This window comes from Anolis sagrei, chromosome 4 (genome assembly GCF_037176765.1).
Source record: "Anolis sagrei isolate rAnoSag1 chromosome 4, rAnoSag1.mat, whole genome shotgun sequence".
In the NCBI taxonomy this organism is placed as follows: Eukaryota; Metazoa; Chordata; class Lepidosauria; order Squamata; family Dactyloidae; genus Anolis; species Anolis sagrei.
The window spans coordinates 127,781,652-127,804,400 of record NC_090024.1 but is presented as its reverse complement, the minus strand read 5'-3'; the positions used below and the strand labels follow the sequence as shown (position 1 = coordinate 127,804,400).

At 40.5% G+C, this 22,749-nt stretch overlaps 1 protein-coding gene across 1 annotated transcript in view; it reads left to right on the top strand.

Moving 5' to 3' along the window:
* The window catches only part of BRINP2 (BMP/retinoic acid inducible neural specific 2), a 139,097-nt gene that overhangs the window by 111,586 nt on the left and 4,762 nt on the right, over nucleotides 1–22,749 (top strand). The window contains exons 5-6 of the mRNA XM_060774415.2: nucleotides 8,878–8,983; nucleotides 14,329–14,565. Of these exons, the coding sequence (XP_060630398.2) occupies nucleotides 8,878–8,983; nucleotides 14,329–14,565 (343 nt within the window). The remainder of the gene's footprint in view (nucleotides 1–8,877; nucleotides 8,984–14,328; nucleotides 14,566–22,749) is intronic.

The window sequence follows — 22,749 nt, the reverse complement described above, 5'->3', positions numbered from 1 at the left end:
TAAGTAGGGCTGGTCAGAAAGAGAAATAGCAGCATGTGAGAAATCCTCTAGGACAGAGATTCTTAAACATTTCCACTCAGGACCCCTTTTGTCCCGAGACACTTTTACATGACACTGGATATATAGATATATAAAATAAGCATTAAAAATAAACATTTATTGATAACAAATCGGCATTTATATGACTTGCTAAACAGGCTGATTTTTTCTTTTCATGAGGTACAGCTGAAGCATCTTTTGCAGAGTCTACTGTAAACATTGCACAACAGATTTTTGTAAATATTTAAAAGCGCCACTAGGTGACATTCAGAATTCTTTTACTTTTGCCAGTTTTCTGCAGAACCCAGCATTGACTCCATTTGGAGTCAGGACCCACAGTTTTTGAAGCAGTGCTCTAGACTATAAACCGATGTGTCTTCATCCTGTGGAGAATTGGCTTCTCTTGTAGACAGAATCCAAGTTTATTGCTTGGCAGCCTGATGGGAAGGTTGGAAGAGAGAGCAGATGCTCACAGGCAAAAGGACACTTGCTCATGTTTCCACCACAGGAAAACCGCCATCTTATAAATAGGAGCTTTCCACACTGCAGCACTATGTATTGCAGGTGCCACTCAGGACCCTTCCACACAGCTGTATAAAATCCACATTGAACTGGATTATATGGCAGTGTGGACTTGGATATTCCCATTCAAAGCAGATATTGTGGATTATCTGCCTTGATAATGTGGAAGGGCCATGAATTTGTTTTAAACTTCAGTAATTCCATGCTTGTTTTCTCTGTTAGTTTTGAAGTTATGTTACAAAGCTGGTTTCATAGTTTTATCCTTGTTAATTGCCTTAAACTCTTCTGATAAAAGACTAGCTGCAAAAAGTTTACATATATCCATAAATATGTTTGGAGTTGGTTACAGCAGACATGTTAAAATAGAATCCTAGGGCCCTTCCACACAGCCCTATGTCCCAGAATATCAAGGCAGAAAGTCCCACAACATCTGCTTTGACCTGGGTTATCTGAGTCCACACTCAGATAATGTGAGATTTTCTGCCTTGATATTCTGAGGGGCCATCCAGACTGTACCTTTATCACAGGAGCTCCCGCAGAAATGAGGAGGGTGGCCAGACACCGTTCTCTAAAAACACGGAAAAATCACAACAAGAGGCAAAAAAAGTGATATGTCCAGGTGCAGGAATATCGTGGGTTTTGGCTAATAATAATAATAATAATAATAACTTTATTTTATAATTTATACCCCGCCAACCATCTCTCCTAGGGGACTCAGGGCGGCTTACAAGGGATACGCCCAAGATTACAATTAAAACACAATGTAAAACACTTTAACCAATTAAAACATCAGATAAAACAGATAACAACACAATTGAAAGCAATATAGAAACAATACAGCTGAAAGAAACATTGCTGAGGTACGGATTCAATGAGTGCAATATATTTTTACAAAAACCCAGATATTTGCATATCTGTCCCTGCAATTGGATATCACGGGATTTTTTATCTTGGTTTGTTTCTGGGTTTTTAATGCTTGTTCATGATTGGTCAGTTCTTAAAAAGATGGTGACACTTGAGTAGAAGGAAAAAAAACTTTGTCCAGGGAAGATGAACTTCATCCTTCACCTGTTTAATGAATTTTGTGGCAGAAAAATGACGTTCCTGGGGTACAACAAGTACTTTCACAGTAATTATTACACATTGAAACAGGAACAGACACTTTCAAACCAGGAACAGAATGCAATCATTACTCTAATTACTTAGACCTTGTTGTGTGGCTATCTGTGCAGACAAGTGTCATGGTGTATTTGTGCCAGGGAACAACAGGATGATGTTGCCAGTTATACATGTTTGTACACCCTCATCGGGTGTAAGCTGATAACATGCATGCCGTTTATGGCAAAACTTATTACTGGCTGTTGGGACATGGATGTGCTGGAGAGGAATGTAAATACTGAGAACCAAGGCCATGCAGCTGGCTAATAGGAAAAGCCATGTGTAACCCAGGAACAGTTCCAGGTTGCTTGATGCCACAAGTACACAACCAAATCTGTCTGGACAGATGGCCAGGCAGCCTGTAAAAATGAGAAAATGAGAATAATGACAAAGTTCTGTTCCTAACTTGGAAGTGTACGTTCCTGTTTCATTGTGTAGTGCTGACTTGGATAGAAGTAGTCCTACTCCAAAAACTTTGTTTATGTGCCAGAAACATGATGAAACATGTGGAGAACACAGTCTTTTTGGTCTGCACATAAATTGGAACTTTTGCAGAGATGTAGATATCCATATATCCACTAATATGGAAAGCCGAATAAAACCCAGAAACAGGACCCTGTTGTTTGATGCCACAAGTACACAACCAAATCTGTCTAGACAGATGGCCAGGCAGCCAGGCTCTAAAAATTGTATATAATGACAGTTCTGTTCCTGTTTGTGTACTGCTGACTTGGGCAGTAGTGGCTCTATCCCATGAGGTTTGTAAGTGTGGGAGATACTCCATGAAATGTTTGGAGGGAACAGTTTTTTCTGGCCAAGACAAAGAACAGAACTTTTGCAGTTCACCATATATTTGAACGTCCACATTTCTGCAACCCGGCAGCCATCTTGGGTGCCTCTAAATCTCAGAATAAAGCATGACGTCTGGATAATGGGGGCAGAAATTCTGGGACCAACGTGTGTATTTGGACCTCCTCTGAAGTCCCAGGAGTTTTTGCCCCTCACTAAAGCCCATGATAAAGTGCTGCCTGGAACCACCCATAAGACAAAAAATAAAACCTCCAATTATTATTATTATTATTATTATTATTATTATTATTATTATTTAATAATATAAAAAGTACAAAGCAAGTAAAAGTATACAAAGACATTTGGTTTGCATGAGTATATGAAGCTCAGGAGATGTCAGGTTGTCACTCAATTTTACTTCCTGCATAAATATGCAGATTGAATTTGTAGTAGATCAGTTTGAGATTTCCTGACCTGCCACACATGCCTTACTTTTAGTCAGGCCAGCCTTATCATTGGGTAGAGCGAAACAACCCCTTCTAGCAGGAGATACCAGAGGTGAGAAAAACAGACCCCAAAGTGTTATCCTTATTAGAAAAGAGAGCTGCATATATTGTACTGAGCTTCCTAAGTGGATTGCTTTGGTATTGTGGAATATGATAATACACTGCCAGTTCTGAAGTGAGAAGCAATTCTGAATTCACTTGGTTCATGCATATGAAATGGATTGTGTGTTTCAGGGTGTATACGTGTGTGTTACTATGTTGTCTTTAGTTTTAGACACCAAAATGTCTTGTATTGGCCCTAGCTCAAAAAAAAAAAAAGCAGCAAAATGAGAAGAAAGGAAGCTAGTTTCAACATTAGTGCAAAGGTCCCAATGTTGTATAGAAGTGGCTAAAGCAGTCTCCAGCCTCCAGGTGTTTTGGACTTTGACAGTTCCGAACAGCTAGTAAGCAGACTGCGATTTCTTGGAGTTGAAGTCCAAAACACCTGGAGGGCCAAAGTTTGCCCATACTTGGGCTAGAGTGATGGATTTCTTAGTTCAGTCTCTCTCTCTCTCTCTCTATATATATATATCCTTCTATATAAAAATCAACATGTGCATGTTTGTCTGTACCGCAAAGGCTGTTTAGGTGAAGTGACACCTTGTGGTGTCAATAGATTGGCTGTTGCTGGATGAATTGGCCCTCTGTGATGTCACTGGGAAAGAAAGGTGACATGTGTATGACAGGAAGGGAAGAAGAAAAGAACCATGTTGTCGCAACTCAGGGTAGATTCACCTTACTCAAGACACCACCACACACCAAGCCTGTAGGTTTTGTAGTTTATTGAGAAAAAGCAAAATCAAAACATAGAAATAAAGATGCAAAGTTCAATAGGCAAAACAGAGTTTTGAATGCAAAGGCAAAGTTCCCAGGTTCTAAAGGCAAATAACATGAAGCATATTCCTTTAGCATTGGTTAAACAAGAGTCCATGGCAGCAAGAAAAGGTCTCCAAAAATCAGTATCAAAATCAAGGTCCCAAAGAGCCAGAAGCTTTCCGCAAAAGCCAAGGTAATTCCACAGAAGTTAACAGGGTAAAAGCAACATTGGACTGACAAAGAATTCCCTTCAACCAGATCATTGAATATGTTCTCCCAACATGAAAGCATTACGTTGACCTCTAGTTTCACGTTTGTTGGCAAGGCGTTCGCTTCTGTGAACTCTTAATTGTAAACGGTCCTGTCTAATCAAGTCTCCACTATCTTCAAGTCTGGATAGCTCATTATCTTTGCCCTGTTGGGCCTGGTCACCCTGGGAACCAAGAGGCTCTGAGCTCCCAGAAGGATCCTCCACCTGGAGCTCCAAAGTTTCACTATGTTTATCTATAGTCACATTCCTTTCTCTGGGGAACAGAAATGCCATCTCTTCTTCAAAATCAACACTGTCTGCTTCATTTGTCTCACTAACCAGAACATATTCAGAAATCTGTAACCCATCCTCTTCCTCATCCTGAGGAAACTCAGGCTCAGAAAGCTCAGGCTCAGACTGAACCACAACACTTGTCACTTTCCAGATGTTCTTGGACTATAGCTCCCAACACTCCTGAACATTGGCTATACTGGTTGAGATTGCTAGAACATCTGGAGGGATGTACGATTCCCATCCTCATCTTTGACCTAGAGATTATTTCACCATGCACTTTATGAGACTAATAGTGATTGCAGTTGTGTTATATCTTCAGCTATTATTGAAATTTACTGATCTTAACCAGGGAGGTTTTATGATGTGAATATTGGTTGTTATTGCTTTTGTGTTATTGTCTTTGCGCTTTTTGTATTTTGCACCTTCGAGTGCTTTGTCAGCTGCCCCACGTCCCTCTGGGAGATGGTGACGGGGTATAAATAAAGTTTTATTATTATTATCATTATTATTGGACACTGAGTCAAATTATTGATCTTTGAAGCTCAGTGCCAACCTCAGTGACTGTGTGCCCAGATGAAATAGCAAAAATGGCTTTTTGTAGTTCAGCTACCTCGTCCCCTTTTCAACCAGATATTCCAGAGAGGGTATAAAGAGATTGCAGAATTCCAGCTTGTCCTTCTAGAAATGTACAGCAGTAGGGAGACTCAAAACCAGAGAAGATGCTCCTGTTTTTCCTCCCTTTGCTTTTCTATAGTAAGTTCTAGTTTTATCTGTAGCCATCAACCCATCCATACTTGCAGGTTGCTTAAGCAAGGCTGCCATCCCTGAGATTGGCTACCCAGCTCTACAATTAAAAACCCATCACTGTAGTCATCCTCCTCCCTCTTCCACTTCCCTCCTGCCAAGGAAGAGGTGGGGGGTAGCACGCAGGGAGTCAAACACAACTGTGTGCCTTTCAGCTATTTATGGTAAATTGACCATGTTAATAATGTGGGGGTGAGGGCTGGATGATAACAGTCAGGTTTGCTCTTTGTCAGCAGGCCAATTACTGCACAATTATTTCTGCTTTTTGGGAGCTATGTGGCCTTTTGCATTGTCAGAGGCTTGGAGTGTTTGGCTCTCACTCACAGAAAAGCCTTCCAGACTTGCTGTGTTCTAAAGGGCTGTCATTCAATGGCCTTTAATGTTACTTTTTGTTAGAAGCCATCCACACACCCCGTTTTGAAGTGTTGAGGTCAATAAGGATATTTCAGCACAAACAGTACCAACTTAGGACGTTTGGGCACCAGAAGTACATTTCCTTTGCTAGTATTCTTAAAGAAAATTGGGATTCTGTAACAGGGAATTCTGGCTGCAGCTTTGCAACTGAAATTAGAAATATTCGAAAAGAGAAAGACTACAAATCTTGGGGATTAGAATTGTACTTTCTGTAACTGAGAACTTTAGGGAAATGAGTATGCAAGAGGAGATTGTCAATTCCACCGAGACTCATGACCGAACGCAAGGAAGCAGTACCTTAGTTCTCTGTTTTGCTTCTGCCAGAAATCTTGTAAGGAGACTAAGATCAATCAGTTTCCAATTGGTAGTTCTTCTGTGAAGACACTTTCTGAGGATCTGCTACTATTAAATAGATTTACTTCACTGGAATCTCATCTGGAGATGGAAAAGGAAGTTTTACTCTCAAGTTTATCTGCAACCAGCCCAGATTTGCAATGGCCTCCACCTAGGAGCAGGGACTTAGCAACCTATGATCATTTATATAGTAAACAAGAGGGTTTTTTCCCTAATGAGCTGATTTTAATTTCAAAAACTCTTGACTTGGTTTTAAAAATATTTCTAATTGGGGAACTAAATTAGAATTGATTTCCCAGCAAGTTTTAAAGGTACAAGCTCCACAAAATTTGTGGAGGTTGCTCCCTTTTCATCCGGCTTGAGGCCTAAGGTATCCCAGCAGCGAAAGATAAATGGCACAACTTCATTAACTTTGCAAAGAGATCAAGTAGTGATTCATATTGGCCATCCTTAACTAAATCAAAACAGGTGACTAAAGCGTGGGGCAATTAGATGTTCTTTGAGTTGACTGTTAAAGTTCCCTCTAAGTGAAATCCAATTGACTGCACATGAATACCTGACCTCTGTGGATCACTACAAAAGAATTGTTCTTTCTTTCAGCACATCAAAACACTTTCATTATTGTTGAACTGTAGTAAAAAAAATAATCCAGGAGTTATGATATTAAAATTACACGGCTATTCAGGAATACCAATCTTCATAGACTAATTCATTACTCTTGTGCTATGCCTGACAGGAGAAATGTTAATCTCAATGAGCCCAACAAATTGGCTCCTGTTGAAATTTTTAACAAAACCAGGAAATCTTCAAAAGCTCATATTGAAGGGGTTAAAGGAGCTCCTGGATGAATGGAAGCAACTTAAGATGTCTTTGAACGGAATTCATTCTTCTTACCAACATATCCTTCATGAGGTGGAGGGTTGTTTTGTATCACACTCCTGCTCTTAAATCTGTTGCAGAGCCAGTTCCTTTTGGGAGTGTATTGAACTCTGAGAAGACATCTGCTTGCCCAGTTTTACTTGCCTATAGCTCTGTAACTCCCAAGTTCTTGCTCCTCAGATCACTCAGCTAATTAGGAGTATAGCCACAACTAAGGGGGAAAGGTTGCTAATATGATGGGCCTGACTGAATCTGAAATTGACCAGATCCACCAAAGTGCTCAAAAATGGCTCATCAGCAAAGCTCCATGGGCTGAAGAGTTGGCTGAACTTTCAGTCCAAAGGACAATTCTTGGCCATTTTAGAATAGTTGCAATAAAAGTCTTCAAGTCCTGTGTGAGACCCAGTCTCCTTCATTGATGTCAGACAACTCAGAACAGGGCTCTCCTGATGATTTTAGATCATTACTGATGGATGAACAGAAAAATGTGGCTGACAGATTGGAAGGAGCTACATTAAAATCTAGCAATATCATTAAGGCCTCAGATTGGAACTTTCTTAGGGAAGTGTTGCATTTGAACTTAGATCCATTACCAAGTTCATAAAATCCTCCTGTCTATCTCCTAGATGCCATATTTAAGATTTTGACTAAAGCTGATGTCCATAGTATGAGCAATGCTAAGTCCAACCTGATAACTTGGTCTCTGGCTAATGTGGTTAACTCTAAAAAATGGCTGTATCCGGCAAAACCTAACTGAAACTGTGCCCACAGGTGACCACAAGTGACTTAGAGAAATTCTCCAGGCATCAGATTCCTTGCTTGGAATATTGTTGGATGGAGCAGAAGGGGAACCAACCCTAGTTTAATTTTTTATTTGAGAAATTTTGGGCTCGTTTTACTTCAGAAAACATGGGCATCTAATGAAACAACTTTGAAAGAAAATGTGATCTGTATAAAAACATTGCTTCATGCCATTAATTAGGGTGAGGTCTGCACTGGAGAGGTTCCTGGTGGACAGACTCTACTCCCTGTTAATGGTACCCTAAATCTGACACCATAATCTGTTTCAGAATGAAGCAACATCTGTGCACTGAATAAAAACAGATGATAAGATATATCAACATACAGTTCAACAAAATTATGTTTGAGTTATGCCCAGCTTCCTGCACAGCAGTATAAATACACAGAGGCTTCAAAGTACAGATGGAAAACTTCTAAGATTTAAGAATGGATCTGGATCCATTTGGATCTTAAACAGAGTTTATCATAGACAATTTTGCTGCCTGAGACAGAGCAACCAGTGTATCCATTGTGCAGGTGAACAATACTCAATCCAGACACGTTATTTTGGCACATGAAAGTGAAAATTCCTTTTCCAATCATTTCACCCTCTCAATGGCAATAAAAATACAACCACCAATTAAATAAACTATTTGTGGCTCTTTCATTATACTGCAGATTTGCTGCCTTAAGCTTTCCCGACTCTGCCTAATGATAGGATTATTCCTGATCCTGTGGTGCTCAAAGAGCTAGAAACCCCCCTCTGAATTTGGAGGGGGGGGGTGGCTGGGATGGAGTGACAATATCTCCATTTTTGACTTTAGGGGTAGCTAAAATTTGAGTGGATCCCATGCTTTTTGCACAAGAGACCCCACACAGTACTTGCCACTTCTGGTCAGGTGGAGAGTGACTTCGAGATGTGGGCCAGGAGATTGCTTGCCAACATCCCCTCTAAAAGTCCGAGCATATCTTGGGTGGACCAAAAAGGAAGGAACCATGGCAGCTGTTCAGTTCTGCCTTCATATCCGGCTTTGTCATGAAACAATCTAATGTGTTTGCTTAAGGCATTTAATTCCCAAAGGAGGTGTTATTTTCCTACCTTCTATTTCGAAGCCTGTCTTTAACACAGCCTTCTCATGATCTGAACAGGTAAGTTGTGGGAGGGTGATTGAGTATCCTTTTTCTTTTTTCCCTTCAAGTGTTTATATTGAAGTGTACTCTTCTCTTTCTCAGGTCACTGAAACCAGGACGGGGCCACTTGGCTGCAGTAACTATGACAACCTGGATTCTGTGAGCTCTGTTCTTGTTCAGAGCCCTGAGAACAAAGTTCAACTACTTGGTAAGAGTGCTCCCTATTCACCTGCCCTTGGGTGCATCTGAGTGACTCACTGAACACTAACAGGACCCGTCTTCTAATTGGTACAAGGGTCACCGGGGCAGGGCTTATATACTGCTGCAAAGAAATATGGACAGTAATCTATAGTGTCGCTTGCTCTAAGAAACCAGACCGATGGTTTTAAATGTGATTAGTGAGAGACATCATTGTGCCAGGTAATCTCCTGCTATGATCACTAACTTCACTCCATTTCCTAGGAAACTATATGACAAAGAGCCTCAGAAAGAACCTGAATTAGATCATGGTAATTACTTTCTTACTGTGGTTAAAACTTTATGTCCACTATTACAGTTAGCACTCTTTTCTGACTGAATACAGTTTTCATATAGGAATGCACTCATATTGGTATGCACTTACATGTTCATGATCCAGTGCTGACCCTCAACCATATCCAAATTAGCTCTAATGTATGTCAACTGGGTCATGCATGCTCCTGTACATCAGGTGGCTGCTTGGTTCAATCCCATGCCTGCACCCAGAAAAATAAAAATATTTGGTTAGGTATATCATTTCAGTGATAATTCTTCTGTGTTTTCCAATACAACATTGTAAATTGAAAGATTGTGGTCACCGTGTCTTGACTTGTAATGTTCATAAGTGATGAAGATGATGTACATTCTCTGTGATGTTCATAAGTGATGAAGATGATGTGACTTGTAATGTTCATAAGTGATGAAGATGATGTACATTCTCTGCACAAAGGTGCAGAGAATGTACTGAAGTTAACAGAATCACCAAGAGATTTGTACATTTGTACATTTAATGCACATTTGTACATTTAACCGCTGGGAGAGGTCATCCGGAGTTGTGGAGTACAGTACCATCTTTACGCAGATGACACCCAACTCCACTACTAGATGAGGATGAACAAGCTGAGGATCAATCCTGAAAAGACAGAGGTCCTCCAGGTCAGTTGCCCGTCTGACCGGGGTATTGGGTGGCAACCTGTGCTGGACGGGGTTGCACTCCCCCTGAAGTCACAGGTCTGCAGTTTGGGGGTTCTCCTGAACTCAGTGCTGACGCTTGAAGTTCAGGTGTCAGCATTAGCTGGGAGAACCTTCACACAATTAAAACTCGTGCGCCAACTGCGGCCATACCTCGTGAAGTCTGACTTGACCATGGCGGTCCATGCCTTGGATACCTCTAGACTGGATTACTGTAATGCACTCTACATGGGGCTAGCCTTGAAGACGGCCCGGAAACTACAACTTGTCCAGTGGTCGGCACCAGATTAATAACTGGGGCAACTTACAGGGAGCGGTCAACCCTGCTGTTTAAGGAGCTCCATTGGCTGCCGTTCATTTTCTGGTCCCAATTCAAGGTACAGGTTCTTACCTATAAAGCCCTAAACGGTTTGAGACCCACCTACTTTCGTGATCGTATCTCTCTCCATGAACTAGCCCGAACTCTTCGATCTTCAGGGGAGGCCCTCCTTTCGCCCTTGCCAGTTTCTCAGGCTTGCCTTGTGGGTACAAGGGAGAGAGCCTTCTCTTCTGTGGCCCCCTGACTCTGGAACTCATTGGCCGGAGAGATTAGGAAAGCCCCTATCTTAGAAACCTTTAAAAAGAATCTCAAAACCTGGCTCTTCTGCTGCGCCTTTGGTGAAAAGGTATTCAATCTCACATTATCGCTCATTTGCAATGTTCTGTCACTGGAGTATACGTCCCCCCCTCGTGGGAAAGCCTGATTCCACAATCCCCACTATAATGAGCCCTCCTCTGCAAATAATTTGTTTTTCTTTTATCTCACCCGAGATTTTAACTAGTTTTAACTAGTTACTCTTTTAACCATTACATTTGCGCCCGCCCATTGTCACTGTGTTTGTGTTTACTGTAATTTTATATTGTTATGTATTCACATGTTTTATGTAATTATGATGTTGCTGTTTATTGTTCGCGTTTTCGGTTTGCATTTTCAGTTTCTCCTTATTGTAATTGTTGTTTGGGCTTGGCCTCATGTAAGCCGCTCCGAGTCCCCATCGGGGAGATGGTGGCGGGGTATAAATAAAGATTATTATTATTATTATTATTATTATTATTATTATTATTAACCACTAAAGAATGGAATGGAATATGAATTCATCCGAAATGTTAGTTACATTATACCATTAATATGTTCTGCCTCCTCATATGTTTTGTACACTCGTCAAGGAGAACACAGCCCTCAAGGGAAGAATGCTCACATTTTATAGGTAGTATGTACACTCCCAACTGATGCCATCCATACTGGAGAATTAAGCATATTGACTGAGCATTGTTCAAATTTCTGTGTTAGTCACATATGGTTTGAGGAGAGGAGGACAGCTAGCATTGCAACAGACCCTTCCTTTAGATCTGGCATGGGCAAACTTCGGCCCTCCAGATGTTTTGGACTTTAGCTCCCACAATTCCTAACACACAAAGTTTGCCCATGCCTTCTTTAGGTCTTTTAATGCTCAAGAAACATTATTCATAATAAGGAAGAATCCCACAGTCTTCACTGATGAAGCAGCAACAACTGCAAAACAAGCACACAGAGGTCTTCAAAACAAACACACAACTCTGCAACAAGAGACTTGAAATGAGTCAGCAATGAAACCATTATGGCAAAACAATCACCGCTGAAGCTTTCCTCTTAGCAGGACCTCAGGATTATGAGGTCCCTTGCGACAAATGCATTCACAGCTGGCAGTGGCTTGCAGGCAAAGCAGAGGAAATGCATCTGTGTTGCTGCCAAACAGATACCTCCAAGCACTGCTAGAGGCTGCCACAGCTTTTTTCCCCCTCGCCTCACAAGCAGCAAACATCAGAGACTCCCTTTCCATCATCTATAGAAAGCCTTGGCTTGAAACAGCTGATGATTACAAGTAGTGCCAATAAGCTGCTCTAAAGTTACTCAGTCCTCCTGACTTTTCTACAGCCTCACTATCAGACTCCTATCCCTACCCGCTGTCCTGCTGTTTAACATCATTTGACAAAATTAGATGGGAAGGAATGACTGAAGGCATTAAAAGCTCAGTTGCATATTCATATCTGTAACACAATCTGTCACCTGTGAGATAACGCAAGGAATTGGCAGTGGCCAAAACAGAAACTCACGTTGCAGCCCTTGCATTCAAAATGATGGTTTCCACTTTAGGAAGAAGGTGTATAGGGAGAAAGGTAAGAAAGTTTAGGTAATGAAACTTGAATAGGTGTTTTAAAAACTAATATATGTGGTTCAGCCATTTGGCAGCCTTCACTTTATTCCTTCTTCAGTTTTCAGATGCTCCCTTAATATCCTTGTGGTCCTACTGCTATGGCAGAGGAAGAAGCCGAATCTGTACATCCATCAATACCTGTGTACTTCTTTATTTACTATATTTCTACCCCGCTCTTCTCACTCTGAAGAGGACTCAGAGAGGCTTACAGTTATGGCAAAATTCATGCTGCATTATAAATACAATAAACAGATACAGCACATTAAGCAATGAAACCAATAAAACAAATAGACACAATTAAAACAGATTAAAATATAATTAAAACATAATGCCTAGTCTATCTGTTGGCATATTTTATCTTTTTTCTCAGATTTGTCAGCCACGGGTTGCCAAGAAAAGGAATAGTCTGGTACCATACATAGCAAAGACCTAACCTCCCTCCTTCAGGATTATTGTGTTTTAGTAAACACAAGTTGATTCCCACTGAGGAAACAGAATTCCAGTCCAGATAATTTCTGTTCATCTGGAACAGTACCAGCCTAGGTAGCATTGTAATGTCTTATTTCCAGTTCCCAATTTTCCAGCTTTAACAGCTTGCTGGAGGGCCTCAGTCTTTCCCATTCACCCCCCCCCCCCCCACACACACACACACACCCTAAACATTATTTCCATTTGACCTCCATATTTTCTCTTTAGACTCTTCATGGGAACAAATGGGAATATATTTTATTGGATTACATATTGGACTTGATGGTTCTCCTTTGACACAAGTGCTTTTTCCATAGCAATGTCTAAGGATCAAGAGAGGAGAATCTTCTCTACCTCCTGTTTATAGAAAAGGAGACTGCCTTCTCAGCTTCTAAGCCAGGTATGGGCAAACTTCAGCCCTCCAGGTGTTTTGGGCTTCAACTTCCAGACATCCCAGCCATTTTACCAGCTGTTAGGTAAAATGGAAGACTGAAGTTTGCCCATGCCTGCTAAGATTTCAGTACTTTCTATGAGAAGAACTTAAATGAATAGTAAGATCAGACAGCGCCGTAGCCAGAAAAAAATTTAGGGGAGGGTTGAAAATTTCGAGGGGGGGGGTTGAAAATTTGAGGGGAGGGAGATTGAAAATTTCAGGGAGGGGAGTTGAAACCCGCCTTTTAGCTCACGCTGAAGCAAAGAGCACAGCAGGGGCAGAACAGCCTTCAATAGCCTGCAGCTCCGCCCTTGTCAACTACCCCCACCAAATCTGGTCTCCTTCATGAGGGCCTTCAAATCTAACCCCCCCCCCCCCCCCAACTTGGTTGCTTCACTACATCAGCTATTGCTGCAAGCAATGACAGTGTGAATAAATTGTCGATATTTGCTTGAGATAGTGCTTGCAGTTCTGGAAAAACTCTCAATTTTTTGTGTCTCATAGACTTAGCATGGGGATTTGGTTAACCAGTTAAAATTAATGAGTAAACTAGGTTTATTTTTTTTAACCTGAAAATTTTCGAGGGGGGGGGTTGAACCCCTAACCCCCCCCCCCCTTGCTACAGGCCTGAGATCAAAACCTCTGTTACACTGAGATTCAGGCCAATGCATTATCTAGATCAATATTGCCCTTGTTCACAGAAGTAATCCAAGGTTTCAGGCAGTGTTTTTGGCCTACAACTTCCAGAAATCCCAGCTAGTTTACCATTGTTAGGATTTCTGGGAGTTGTAGGCCAAAAACATCTGGGGACCCCAGGTTGAGAACCACTGTTCTAGCTCTTCCACCTAAAGTCTCTTGAACTAGAGATGCTAGAGATTGTGACTGACCATGTACATGAAAAGTATGTGCTTTGTCAAGGAGACAGGAGCCTTCACTTTCTGCGCATTCCCCCACCCTGTCTTGATGTTTTCATAAGTACTACTGTTTATGCACCTTCTCCAGTTATGTCATATTAAACACAGCATTTGGACACATTCATGTTTTACACATCCAAAGCAACTGAGTTCACAAGCAACTGAGTTAAAAGGACTAATCTTACAAAGGGACCCAAGTTTCCCTTTATAATGGAACCAAATTTCCAAAGTTCCCATTTGTCTTTTATGCAGTCACTGAACCGAAACTTATAACAACTCTACATCCTTTTGGCAGGTCTGCAAGCACTGTTGCCAGAGTATCTGCGAGAACGTTTTGTGGCTGCTGCCTTGAGCTACATCACTTGCAATTCAGAGGGGGAGCTGGCCTGCCGAGAGAATGACTGCTGGTGCCAATGTGGGTCTCATTTCGCACAGTGTAATTGCCCTGAGGCTGACATCCGGACTGTGGAAGAGAGTCTTCTCCAGATTCAGGAAGCTTGGGACACTCACAATCAGCAGTTTCAGGTATCAGGTGAGTTTGGGAAATGCATCCATTTACCCCTAGCATTGATGTTAGGTAAACATGGCATAGAAATGACATTTTTAGCACAATGAACTTATTTGAAAGCAAGAGAAAACACAAAGCGTACCATTCCAGGGCTAAAGACTTTAGCAATCCAAAGAGTAGTGATAAAGCCATTGGTTTATCTTTCCAAATGTTCACTTTATGATCTTCTACATCAAAATCAGACACACACACACACATATATATACACACACATATCTTCTTATAAAATGGACAATGACATCTCGAGGTAGATTTCTTTGAATTGCAATTTTTGAATGGATTCTGTACAGGATAAAAATAAAAGGTAAAATGTAAAAAAGAGTAAAATTAAGCCCCAAAAGTTCAAAAAAAGTTCATAAATATCAATCAAGATAATGCAAAACGCAAAAAAAAAAAAAAAAAAAAAACCCCAAAAAACTATGATATAAATGAAAACATGTTTAAACCTTAATAACAATGTAAGAAGTGAAAATAAAAAAAATCACAAAAAGTCAAAATGAAATATGGAAATATGTAAGATATATCTGTGAAATTGTATAAAAGTTCTAGAGGGTCTAGGTGTTATATTATAACAAGTTCAAAATATTTTTAATAAATAAGTATCCCTCCCTCAAATTAGATAAAAGAGAAAAAGGGTGATCAAACTGCCAAAAATCCTGACAAAAATTGAATCATAGACAATATGTGAAAAAAGGAGGGAAAGAAGTCTAAATATTGGGAAACGAAAATCAAAAGGCAGTAGCTGTAAAAATATGAGAAGATAAAATGTGTGTCTTCTCTAAATTAGTTAAACAATATTGAAAGAACTGAACATGGAATAATTAAGAAACGATTAAATAATCTAATTAACATGAAAGACAACTATACATTTTATGAAATGCAGGCACTAATATCAATGTCTTATAAATTAATGTGTTATTCCTGAATATTTGTAGATCCTTAATTAAGATATATAGCTATAAATTAAGGATTTTCTCTGTTTAAGATAGTGAGAGAAAGATATTAGCAAATATTCATTATTTTTTAATATTTCTAATATATATTTGAAGCTTAATGTAAAAGAGAATAAAGATAGTTTAAGGAATACAGAGTAGTGAATTCCTCAAACTACTTTGTGAATGTATAATGTATTGTAATAGAAGAGTTTTTAAGTAAAAACATCAGAGTGTAAAAATCTTCAAAGGGAGTAGATATGTGAGATTATTCTTAAATTAAAATTTCTGTCCTCTTGCTCTTCCTAATTGTACATAGCTCTTTGTTTATTCAGCTGTGTCCTTGATAGTGAGGTATACACAAAGCAAAGCAAGATTCTCTGCAATCTACTCAAGTAAGCTGTTTAGCTTTTCAGCTTTTAAAGCTTCGATTTTTACAGTTGAAACTCTGCATACCATGTATTGTGCTTTCAAATAAAGTTTTCTTCTATCTCCATATTATGCTGATTTTAATATCTAATGGTCATCCAAAAACAGTCAACCATGTAAAGAGAATATTCTCTTCAATATTTATCTTCATCGCATTTATAGTCACACAAAAAAACCCCAAACAAATGCCTAGAGCTAAACACTACCAACTACCAAGGGATTATTTTATTTTCAAAACAACCTGAGATGTGCAAAAAGAGATAGGGAAAGAAAAAAGAAATTTCCTTTCCCTATGCTTCAGTCTTTTCTTCTTCTTCTCTAGATTATTTTTTTATTCCCATTATTTATGTTGCTTGTAGGGTTATCCTTCGAAGAAGAAGTTAATGTAATTTAGTCTTCTGCCTCAAAGGACACCCATATGTTTTTTGTTGTTGTTGTTGTTTGAGTTCTTTTGGGGAGTCTGCTTTGAATGTTCCCAAGGCAGCTGCTTTGTTGCACTTTAAATGCTGTGCAGTTTTATGTTTTCCATGGCCCCCCACTGACAGTACATGTAAATTGGTACACTGAAGCCGATTCTTGGGGCTCAGACTGGTGCTCTATGACTCCTCTATGCTTAGGGAACATTTCCTTCTGTTCAACAGTGGTTGTTTTTCAGTATCCACAATTTTTGCTTCCTTTTCTCAGAGGGTTACAAGAAGAGGATCTGCAGCCAGATTGGAAGTCTATACTTGCAGAATATTACTTGCATGTGCAGATTCTCATACCTGGATACTGATGAAAATTATACTGAATTTTAACAAATATGTAAATCAGGACATTACTGGTCCATGAGGTCACGAAGAGTCGGAGACGACTGAACGAATGAACAACAACATACTTTATTTATTGGAGCCTCTAGTGGCGTAGCAGATAAAACCGCTGAGCTGCTGAACTTGCTGACGGAAAGGTCGGCAGTTCAAATCTGGGGAGTGGGATGAGTTCCCATTGTTAGGCCCAGTTTCTGCCAACCTAGCAGTTTGAAAATATGCTAATGTGAGTAGATCAATAGGTACCACTTTAGTGGGAAGGTAACAGCACTCCATGCAGTCATGCCAACCACATGACCTTGGAGGTGTCTATAGACAACGGCGGCTCTTTGGCTTAGAAATGGAGATGAGCACCACCCCGCAGAGATGGACCCAACTAGACTTAATGTCAAGGGGAAACCTTTGTCTTTACCTTTTAACAGGTCAATTATATAAATTCTCTTGAATTTATTTATTTGTTTATTTGTCGTGTCAGGGCAACCAGTCAATTATATTGCATTTTTAACAGAAACAAAGCAAACAAACAGACAAAATACAAAATTTGTGAGTTTTGTAGTTGATTACATGTCCTTTGACCAGTATCTGGCCACTTGGAGTGCTTCTGGTGTTGCTGCAAGAAGGTCCTCCATTGTGCAAGTGGCAGGGCTCAGGTTGCATTGCAGCAGGTGGTCAGTGGTTTGCTCCTCTCCACACTTGCATGTCGAGGATTCCACTTTGTAGCCCCATTTCTGAAGGTTGGCTCTGCATCTTGTGGTGCCAGAGCGCAGTCTGTTCAGCGCCTTCCAAGTTGCCCAGTTTTCTGTGTGCCCAGGAGGAAGTCTCTAATTTGGTATCAGCCATTGGTTGAGGTTCTGGGTTTGAGCCTGCCACTTTTAGACTCTTGCTTGCTGTGAGGTGTTCCAGCAAGTGTCTCTGTAGATCTTTAAAAACTATGTCTAGATTTAAGTCGTTGACGTGCTGACTGATACCCAAACAGGGGATGAGCTGGAGATGTCTCTGCCTTGGTCCTTTCACTATTGGCTGCTACTTCCCGGTGGATGTCAGGTGGTGCAATACCGGCTAAGCAGTGTAATTTCTCCAGTGGTGTAGGGTGCAGACACCCCGTGATAATGCGGCATGTCTCATTAAGAGCCACATCCACTGTTTTAGGGATTCTCTTGAATGTAAAGTAGATACATAATATAAAATGTATGAATACTTTATTTGGAAACATCTGAAAATTAATCAATTTTCTCATTTAAAATAGGGACACCACATTTTTATGTCTAAACAGTTTTAATTTTAGAAGCAGCAAGATGAAAACTTGCAGTCTTAAAGGAACAGGCCCTTGAGAGAAGTGAATAGAAGAAACTGTGGCTAAGATTAAGGTTATAGCTATGCGCTCTTTTAAATTAGAAGCATTTCCCCAAATTTGTGTGCAAACCTATCAGATCCTTGAGGGTGTTCAACCAATGAGGTCAGTGGATGACTGCCTCTCCATTATTTATTTTTTGGTTTTTTACATTTCTACCCCGCCATTCTCCACCCTGAAGAGGACTCAAGGTGGCTTATACTTAGGCAACTATTTGATGCCTTCCAAAACGATGTACAGTTAAACATTTAAATAGAATTATAAAATACATTAAAACAATTAAGCATATAAAACAATACCTTCAGTGTTAAACAAATTAATCTCTTGGGCACCTTCCTCACATAGTAGAGACAGCATATGAATTGTTCATCTCACTTCCCTTCAAATGTTGAGAAGCACTAGCAATGCTTTCTTTGGAGGGGAAATAAGACTAATCAGGATTTGCAGAGAGAACGAGTCATGGGAATGAACTTTGTCTTGGGCCCCTTCCACATAGCTGAATAAAATCCCACATTATCTGCTTTGAACTGGAATATATGACAGTGTGGACTCGGGTAACTCAGATTAAAGCAGATATTGTGGGATTTTCTGCCTTGATCTCCTGGGTTATATTGCTGTGTGGAAGGGCCCTTGTTAGTGCCCATGTTCTCTGCAACAGGACTGACTGAATGATACAACTGTTTCAGTAAAGAAATTAATCAGGGAGTACGTTTTTGCCCATCAAAATTGACTCTATGTATAAGCCTTCATGTCACCTTTCTACTAGGCTTGTGCATTTGTGGTGAATCGCTTTCAGTTTGTGCTTACTTGTTTTGGAAGCCCCTTATATCTGTTTTCCAGTGCCTCCTGGAAATGGGGTGTGCTGGCGAATGGGGTTTTCATTCAGCATTCAATGGGGTTAAGAAAGCACCCATTTTTTTGGTGGGGGGGGGGGGGGGACTTCCCACAGGCTCCCCTTCCATATCCTTAATTAAGACCTGGATTTTTAAAAGCATCAGAGGATCCTTTCTCTTTGTAGAGGAGAAGACTGTGTTCAAGGCTTCTTAAAGCTGTTTTACTCTAGAGCAGAGGCAGCAGACACAGCTTGGTTTTGAGGCTCCTGCTGCGCTGGGTCCATCTCTCCAAGAGAGAGGCTGAGAGAAGGTGGGGGGATCATAGAATCATAGAGTTGGAAGAGACTTCATGGGCCATCCAGTCCAACCCCCTGCGAAGAAGCAGGAAAATAGAATTCAAAGCACCCCTGACCGAAGGCCATCCAGCCTCTATTTAAAAGCCTCCAAAGAAGGAACCTCCACCATGCCCCAGGGCAGAGAGTTCCACTGCTGAACGGCTCTCACAGCCAGGAAGTTATTTCTAATGTTCAGATTTAATCTCCTTTCTTGTAGTTTGAAGCCATTGCTCTGCTCCTTGACTGCATGTGCTTAGCCTTGCTCCTGCCACTTCCACTATTGCAAGCTGGAAGCCTGGCAGTTGCTGCTGCTAAAGTTTTCCATGTTGGTGGTGAAGGAGGAGGAGACTGGACCTGCGAGAGTTAAAGATATCCCTTTTTCTAGGACAGTTTGTTTGTCCTTATCCAGGCTCCTGTGGCATGGAAAGAGAGGCTGAGGGATGGGGTGGGGGGAGCTCTTTGGCCCTTGGCTGTGCATTTCAAGGAGGCCCAGGGAAGGAAGAGCCAATGACCTGGAGCTCAGTTGAGCTAGGAGTGCCGCGTGGTCACGGAAGCTCCTGCTTGCTTCCATTTCAAGCTGATTTTTGTACTGGGAGTGGGCTTCCCATTCCAAGTTCTCAAAGTGAACGAAAGAACGGATGAAATGGGAGAAATGAATTCCGTGCACAACTCTACTTCCTACTTATGGCAGCCCTATGAACTTCACAGTGATTTCTCATACAAGTAATCCTCAGAGATGATTTTACCGGTTTCTTCCAGATAAATATAACCTATAGCACTTGGTTTTCATTGACATTCTCCCTTCAAAGTAATAACCAGGACTGCCCCAGTTTAGCTTCCAAGATCAGGTGGGATCTGGTACCTGTAGGGTATAGATGGAGGCAAAAGACAAGTGTTGGCACTTTTCCACTTCAAAAGGATGGGGCTCTACTGGAGGACTTCATTATTTCAATGTTTCTTGGACATTTAGGCCAACTGATTTATGTTCTGATTGATGAGGATTGTAACAATAACATCTGACATTTAAATCTCTCTGTTGAAGTAATGATGACAGTGCTTGTGGTGCTAGCAGTGATTATTGTAGTGCCATCAAGGCACATGTTGTTTTACAGTGAAATGGATTTATTGCGGGGAACTTATAAACTAAGATTAAGAGGGAGACGGAAGTTTAAAAAGATAGAAGTCTACACATTGAGTTCAGTTTCATATACTCATGGGCTTATTTTAGGCAAAGATGAAGACATTTTTATTCACTATAAATATGATGGGGTCAATACTATTACATCAAATAAATGACATCTACAGATGTTTTTTAAAAATGTATACGAACACCACATCTCCTAAAAGATAATACAAAATATTGGATTTATTTTCAATAACATGTATCCAACTAAAATTGTTCTGCCAATAATTTATTTCCCAGTACTGTATGAATTTCCAAAGGATGTCAAAGTGTGTGTGCATGTGTATGTATATGTGTGTAGATCTTGACTAGCTAAATTGAAAAAGGCATGTCAGCCTCAATAAATCTAGTGCAAACCAGCACATATTTAACTACTGCTGAATGGAAGGTTAGAGATTAAGGCTGTCATCCCCTGAATGTGAATTGTTCTTCTTCCTACCTCCTGCCCATAAAGACGATTAGATGCTCAAAGAGAGACAAAAAAATAAGTATAGACTATGGCCCCTGCTGCCCTGTCTTTTCCATCCAAGTTGAATCCTCCTCTCCACTGAAGCTTTACAATTCTTAGTACTCAAAAGCCCTCATCAGAAATTTGTAGGAGGGTGGATTATTCTGAGGTTGAAAGTGGACTTTCAGGGGAATGTATCTTCCTGTGGATTAATGTATTTTCCCCACAATGGATTTCCTTAGAGATATATGCCTTCGCAATTAGACTGAAAATTAAGCCCATGTTTCTCTTCCACTGGCTAATCACAAAAAGGAGGCTAAATGCAAGATCTGTGCTAAAGAAAAATCAGATGCTAGGAGAAACATACCCTTCTGCAAAACATTGTACTGAACGTCATCTGATTTAAGCTTTACCCATGAAAACAGATGGAGGTGCACTTCTGATCTGCCGCCTCCACTCTTAAACTGTTTAGAATGAAGACCTGTCTGTAACTGTGTCTATTTGCTGAACATGGTTACGTAGTCCCATCTGATGGAAATACAGCATTATTGGGTTCCAAGTCATGTGGAATACCATAAGTATGTTTAAAAGATTGCACATATACTGCAGTTGCAGTCCTTCCTTGGTAACACTGGAAGGTTGGGAATGGAGGAAAATGTGACTGTGTGTCCATCCGTGACTCCTCTACACATACAATAGACTTCTCTTCAACTACCATGAGCACAGTAGAGTACTAAACATTGGGTGAAATGAGAACAGGTGGGGCTTATAGTACTTGAGTAGAGCCCAATGAATTCCATATCCGATTATGAGTTGGATTATACCCTTAGGTGCAGTTTATATCTATATAAATAAAAATGTAATGTTCGTTTGTGGGATTAACATAACACATTGACGAATTGACACCAAATTTGGACACAATATACCTATCAGGCCAGTGAGTGACCATCACTCAAAAATGATTTTGTAATTTGTAGTTGCTGGGATGTATATTTCATCAACAATCAAAGAGCATTCTGAACTCCACTAATGATGAAATTGAACCAAACTTGGCACACAGAACTCCAATGACCAACAGAAAATACTGGAAGGGCTTGGTGGGAACTGACATTGAGTTTTGAAGTTATAGTTTACCTACACCCAGAGAGCACTGTGGACTCAAACAATGAAGGATCTAGACAAAAATTGGGCAGGAATACTCCATATGCTCAAATATGAACACAGATGGAGTTTGGGGAAAATAGACCTTGACATTTAGGAGTTGTAGTTGCTGGGATTTATAGTTCACCTACAATCAAAGAGCATTCTGACCCCCACCAACTATAGAATTGGACCAAACTTTCCACACAGAACCCCCATGACTAACAGAAAATACTGTGTTTTCTGGTGGTCTCTGACACCCCCCCCCCCCCCCCCCGCAACATCCTCCCAGGGTCCCGACCCCCAGGATGAGCAATGCTGCCTTAAGGCCAGCCAGTCCAACTCCCTTCACCAGGGCAAGTGCATGGCAGGGAACGGCTAGTATGTGTTAAAAACCAACAGTAAGCTTCCCTTACTTGCATTCAGGAACTGCATTTGCCATTAGGGTGGGTTTACATTTTTCAGTATTCCGCACATGAAAAAGACTTATCACATATAGATAATAGATGATGTTAGGAAAGAGCTAAATTGAACTGTCTTTCTGTCATACCATTTTTCTATGTTTTCACAGTTAGGTGGTGTGTTGTGACTTACTTCTTACATTATTACTACTACTTCTGCTCATATTAAATGTGAATTTTATGTGTTGATTGTTTTTAATGTTAGCTTCTCTTATGTACCTTATGGTAAA